The sequence below is a fragment of the Semicossyphus pulcher genome, unplaced genomic scaffold (genome assembly GCF_022749685.1).
Source record: "Semicossyphus pulcher isolate SPU_LCO1_2020_fin unplaced genomic scaffold, fSemPul1.0.p SCAF_9, whole genome shotgun sequence".
NCBI lineage: Eukaryota > Metazoa > Chordata > Actinopteri > Labriformes > Labridae > Semicossyphus > Semicossyphus pulcher.
In genome coordinates, this window is record NW_027211770.1 from 8561393 (window position 1) to 8568184 (window position 6792).

General features: G+C 44.7%; 1 protein-coding gene across 1 annotated transcript; it reads right to left on the minus strand.

Annotated features, from left to right (window-relative positions):
- Positions 1-405: 405 nt before the first annotated feature.
- Positions 406-6252, minus strand: sall3a (spalt-like transcription factor 3a). Its single transcript, XM_069655471.1, is given in 3 exon segments — positions 406-2063; positions 2297-2631; positions 2991-6252. Coding segments are annotated over 3 exon segments (4029 nt in total). The 3' UTR covers positions 406-1631.
- Between the last annotated feature and the right edge of the window lie 540 nt (positions 6253-6792).

Here is a 6792-nt window from a genome sequence, read left to right on the forward strand (position 1 = left end):
AAAAATTAAGTGCATTTTTAGTCCAAAGAATCAGTTTTAATAATACAACATATATAATACAATATAAAAAGAAAATATGCGGTTTGCAAAATGTAATTGGAAATTTTTCCGAAGTAATTTTAATAAGAACTAAATTTAATAAAATGTTTGCTTTCTGAACCAGGCAGGTGTTGGTCAATGAGGCCCAACCTATAAAACCTTATATCCTTCCTGTATCTTTTGTTCCACCTAATCTTGTACGGTAAAAAAATATTTAACATTGAACATAAATAGTGATAACGAGTTTGAGAAATTGAAATAACAATAGTAATAATAATAATAATAATAATAATAGTCTGGATTTCAGTTGTTATTCATGGAATAAAGGGGAAGACATGATGCAGATAAACCATTCAAACACACACCTGTTCTCTTATTTTTTATTTAAGAAGGTTTTGATTGAGTGATGAGTTTGCACTCTGACAAGTAGCACAGATGCAATAACAGAGAACCGACTCTGCAAATTGTAGGAGTGGTACGCTGAAAACAATGAAAACAGCATGTGATAGATAGCTCAGTCAAAAGGTTAACGGTAACTCACAGACAAAACGTCTTGTTTTTAAAAAGTGCATTCACAAACATGACAAATACTCTCAACTCATGATGTCTATTTTTATGTGATACAAAATATGCATACCTGTTTTAGATTTGTCTGTATTTCTATACATAGATATTTCTTCAAAAGGATCACTTCTTTTTTCTTTTTACAAAGGTTAAAAGCAGGGTTGTGGTCATAGCAGCTTCGGATATCTCTAGCCTCTTTACCATGTCACGAGATACACATAGTCTCAACAGATATCCAAATAAAACATACAATTTTCTCTGTTGTTCAACTCAAACGACATATTGTCTTTATTGAAAGAGATATTCATCAGTGAAGCCTGCAGTTTAGAAAAAAAATGGATCAATAAAATGCTTGGGCCATTAAATATATTTTTGTATACCCGCTTTTTTGTCAATATCATAAATACTAAAGACACAGGACAATATTATAAGACAATGCTGGGAGACTAAATGTAAAGATTAAAATAGTTCAAACATTATTTTTTTCAAGTTTTCTAGTTCATGAAAAAACAAAATATCAGGCGAGCACAGAAACACTACTCTTCAGTCTTTTCTTCAGTCTATCCACGGCCCTTTCATATTAAAAAGAGCATTCATAAACAAGGTTGCCAGACAAAGGCCGGACCCTCTTTAAACACATATCTCTTCTTTTCTGTTTTAGTCCTGTCCAGATAAGATGCTTGCCCATCGTAAATGAGGCAGGATCCTGGTTTTCAAAGGAATTCATAAAAGCAGTCAAACATACTGATAAAAACCAATAAGTACCATGCAAATCTTGCAAGACGACATATTCTCAAACAAGAGACAAAGTATTCTTCGTATAGGCGAAATATCAAGTGAGGAGGGGATGGGTGGAAGGCAAAGACCTCTAACCAATACTAAATACCATATGTCCAAAACCAAACAAAAATATTTAATCTGTACATAATATAGTACGCATGAGTTCTGACTGGATCAGCAGTTTCTTTCCTTGTTAGACTCTTAGTCTTTGCCAAACGCCTACCTTGGAATACTACAGAAAAGTATTTTTAATTGATCCCAATCTCTTTGTTTTCCTCCATAAATCTGGAGAAGGGGCGGCTGGCCCCGACATCCAGACCGCCCTTCTCCATACCCATCATGGGAGGGCTGCTACCGGTGTGAACACGGTCCATTCCTCCCGGCATGGCTCCCAACGAAGTGATTCCTGCACCGCCGAGGCTGACGGGCAGCTGCGTGATGCCTCCGTTCTGGATTACAGAGATTTCATTGTTCTTCATAGCCAGTCCATTGGTGATGGCGGCTGCGTACTGGTTCCAGAAGCCAGGGTCGACGTTCATGGCCCGAGCCGCCAGATCCTTCTGGAACATCTCGCTGAACTTCATGGCATCCCCACCCAGCAGGGCCATGGGATTCTCCACGGACAGTCGCCGACCCCTTCGGGCTGGAGCGTTGTTCCACATGTGTGTTCCCATGTGAACCTAAAATTAGCAACACAATGAAAAGAAACACCGTGAGTATGTTATTGTAAGTCACAAATCGTACATCCAAGGACGAGAGCTGAAGGACAAGGCCACGATGTAAATAACTCTAAATGTACTTTTTTTTTTTAAATGAACAGATGTCACAAAGCTGTTTTGAAAAAAACCTCTTTTGAAACATTTAAATTGTGCAAATATCTTTAGTTGTAAATATATATCAAACTGGCTCGTACCTTCAGATTGCCCTTCGTGGTGAAAGCCCTTCCACAAATAGAGCAGGCGAAAGGTTTCTCCCCGGTGTGTGTGCGCTCGTGGATTTGAAGTGCACTGGCGGAGGAAAAGTTCTTCCCACATGAGTGGCAGTTGTGCTGCTTAGGAGTGCGTCGTGGGGGTGGGGGAGCCAGCATGGGGTTGAGGCTGGGGCTCATGGTGGTTTGGGGTGCCGCAGCAGGAACGTGGATGCCCATAGGCAGGTGTGAGTTGTCAAGAGACAATGACTTGCCGTGTCCGTTCATTTCCATTTTGATCATGTTAGAGGCAGTGCTGGCCAAATTAGGAGTGCTCAGCCCTGAAAAGGAGAGAAGAAATAAATATAGTGATGAAAAACTGAAATTACACATAACTGCCTCCTGGGAAAACCGGGAAGCTGGTAGCTGCTTACAAATCTAAAACCTCAATGCATTAAAAAGACTTATAAAACTTAATTTGAATTCATAAAATGCTTGAATATTGTACTCAATAACATTTGCTCCTTTTCTGGCAATAAAAATGTCATATCTTATCATATATTTTTCCTTAAATATTTTAATATAAAACATATCAGGTGAATATAATCATTGTGACCTTTTTATTTTTAGTAATACCTGCAAATTAATTCTGTTTCATATTTGATCACTTTAAGTTTACAAAGATTTTGCACATACACACCTCGATCTCTACTCAGGAACAGCATGTTGAAGTGGCTCTCCTCCTTGATATAGTGCCTGCCAGGTTGAGTGGCAGTCAGGTCAAGGGCCCCGGTGCCTTCACTTGCAGAAAGCGGAGATGGGGTCTCTGATTTTTCCGACTTCACCGTTGCTAAGCCAGCTGTATTGTTCTCCTGGCCCTCCTCTGCCATCATGGCACTGCTGTTGTTGTTATTATTGTTGAGTGTAGCTGGGGACTTGGATCGCTGGCTCTCAGAATGGCTGTGAGCTGGGGACAAATGCTGCATAGAGCCAGAGGACTCAGACAAAGCAGGGCTCCCCAAGCTTTGACCTTCAGCATCCCCCACCGCAGACAGGGAATCAGTGGCAAAGCAATCAGTCTCTCCTCCAAAGCTGCTGCCATTCTGCGTAAGCTTCTGACCAAATGAACGGGACATGTTAGCAGTGGAGTCGATCATTTTCATCTGGTTCTCCATTGCTGCAATGCTGGAAATGATGGAAGTTGGAGGGGAGCTCCCAGGTGAGTAAGGTTTAGATGGGTCCACTTCTCCTTCTTTTAAGTCCGCTTCTTCTTCCATTGCCTGCTCCATTTCATCAAGAAGGTCATCATCATAATTACTCATTGCATCTAAGCTCTTCTCGTCAAAGGACAGGTCAGTGTCCATCTCCTGCAGGCTCTCAGGGATTGGGGTATTGGGGATCTGCCCTCCCATGTGCATACGGATGTGCTGCTGAAGGACAACGGCATTAGTGAACTTCTTTTGACATATTGGGCAGGAGTGCTGGACTCGCAATGGGGGTTTGGATCTATGGACACCAAAGTGTGTTTTCAGATTTCCCTTGGTGGTGAATGCCCTCCCACATATCTTGCATTTAAAAGGCCTCTCCCCAGTGTGGATACGGTAATGCATCTTGAGAGCACTTTGGCAGCTCAGAACCCGATGACAGATGACACACTGGTTTGGGTCAGTCATCTTCTTGTCAATATTCTCAACAAGCTGCTGCAACTTTGATGTCTCTGAGGTTTGCATAGAGTCCAGGAGGCCTCCAAAAGGAAACTTGGCCTTAAACTGGTCTGAGAGCATGGGAAGGACAGGGTGGGAAACAGGGTTAGAAATAGCATTGGGGCTTGTGATGGATTCAGTGACCTGGCCACTACTGGACGATGTGGTAGAGGTGAGAGTTGAGGAAAGGACTACTTGAGTTACTGTGGTTGTGGTGGTGGTGTTCTCCCCTGGCCTACTTGAGCAGCTTGGGGGCAAGAGAATGCCTTCAGGTTTCAAGAGAGGAGGTGCATCACTTCCTAAGCTGGGTTTTGGGGAAGGCGAAGTAGTGGTCATGCCAGAGTCAGTGAAAATATTAGGGGACAAGGATGCACACTCACTTGATGGTGGAGATGGTCTCTGAGGGGACCTGTTGAGCGGAGTGAGGCTTGGAGACTCACCAAAACCTCCCATCATACTCGGCAGCGTTGGAGGCAGCTGGAGCCCAACTGAGGTGGGATTGGTGGGCAGGACTGGTTTGCTGTCTAGCCATGTAGTAACAGGTTTTTCTGGTGGCAAAGACATTCCATATGGGATGCCTGAGCTTGTGGGTACGTTGTCCAGGTACTCTGGCACAGGGTATGGGTTCATCTGAATATGTGGGTATTTCTCTTTGTGCCTCTGGAAGTGTACTTTTAGATTTCCCTTGGTGGAGAAACGGTTGCCACATATGTTGCATTTGTAGGGCCTCTCTCCAGTGTGGGAACGCAGGTGGATCTGCAGGGCGCTGTCACTGCCAAAAACCTTGGCACAGAACCGACACTTATGCTTGAAGAAGGGGTCCTCGGAGCTAGGCTTAGTGTCAAACACAGAGACATTTGGGGGCTTCCCCTTGCGGTGCTTCATCAGGGCAGAGAGGGGGTCTAGCGCATTGGCTGTGGCAGCTATACTGGCCAGCGGGTTGGGGAAGATAACACTACTGGACGAGCTGTGAGGTATCAGCGGTAGACTGGAGGCAGAGCTCAGGAGGCTGCTGTGGCTAAGTGAGGGAGGGGTGGTGGAGTTCCTGGGAAGAGCTGAGCTGCTGCTAATGCCACCACCTCCTGTTACACTACTACTAGTGCTAATGTTGTTGTTCGTTACTGAGGATGAGCAGGAGGGAAGTAGAGATGACAATCCAGTACCACTTGGTGAGGTAAACACCGAGTTATTTGTGGATGTGTTGGGGATTGCGGAGTTGGACTGCTGACTGCCACTTTGCTGTGTTTGAGAGAGAGGCCCCTCTATTGCTGAGGTCAGGGGTGAAGGACCTTGACCATTGAGAGTTGCCGGCAACCTAACAGGCAGCTGATGGACAGGGGGAGTGATGAAGTTGTGTAGTTGAAGCTGACTTGCGACAGGGGGGACACAGGAAGACGCCTGGTTTCCAGCAGCATTGCTGTGATGATGGTTGAGGGCAGGCTGTGAGACAGACTGTCTGTTCATAAGAGCAACCTGACTGCGTATTTGTTCTATCAGTTGCAGCTGGTGTATCTGCTGCTGCTGAAGGGCCATCAGCTGGTCCAGGATCATGGGAATAGCCATAGTGGAAACCCCACTGCCGACTGCTGCCCTTACACTCTGTGAAAATTGGGCAACTGCAACCCGGGTGCCATGTAGAGTCTCCAAGGTAACATTGGTGCTTGGCATGGCGTAGTTTGTGACAGTAGAGGGGACGACATCATTGAGCTGAGGTAGGGAGATGTCTGGCTCAGGGGATGTCAAATCTCTGTCTTCAAGATCCATATTTTTTTCAGGAGAAAGCTCTACCTCCATCTGCTCGTCCTCCTTTTCTAGGACATCGACCCCATTTAAGGTAACTGTCTCTGGGATGTCATCCCCCTCACCAGCGGGACTGTGGCTTCCCTCCCTAGGGTCCTCGCTGTCAGCCTGCTCACTAGGGCAGCTGGGGACGGGGGAGAGCTCTGTGGGGTATTCTTGCGAGGGGTTGGGTGTGTCCTCATTTTCATTCACTATGAGCACTAGGGGGTTTTTGGTGCAGTTCTTTAAATGTTCACAGAAGTCTGACCACTTGAAGAACTCAGCGCAACACTTCTCACATATATGCGTCTCTTCACTGCCGCTGCGGCTCTCATTCCCGCTGTCGGCATCATCCAGCACTTCACCTCGGGCTAAAGGGAGGGGAGGGGGTCAGGAGAGTGTAGTGGAGGGGGGGGGAGGAAAGGAGGGAGCAAAAAGAGAAGAATTAATGAATAAATAATCAATAAAGAATCCACACATATTTTGCAGTGCAGCGCTGCAAAGATTTAACCTTTGATTTTTTTTCTCTCTTTTAACATAACCAGAATCAATATTCTTTTTATTTTTTTACTCTGAACAAATTGCCCTAGTTCACCAATTCTCAAGACCCAGGTTTGTGCATTCACACCCTCTCCATAGAGCCAGCTAATAATTTTCTTTGTGCAATCCATCAAATTATGAGGGCCTATCAATTGTGGATACTGCCGCTTAATGAAATTCCATAGAACCTATTGATTTCCAATATTTCATACAATTCACAGCTGCCTCATCTGTTGGGTACAAATCAGGACTTTGATGGCCCCATTAGGATTCCCCTCCGCTATCAAGCCCAGTCATTTCCACCTGAATTTCAAATGCCTGGCCTTTTCATTTAGCATTGCAAAGGCAATACTTTATCCCTGAATCAAAGCAAGGGACTCTATACTGAAACACTCTGTTGTTATGGTGTCAGGAAAATTGTGTAATCAAGAGTAAGTGCAGAGGTCTGTTGGATCTATATCCCTCATACATTTACTGCAC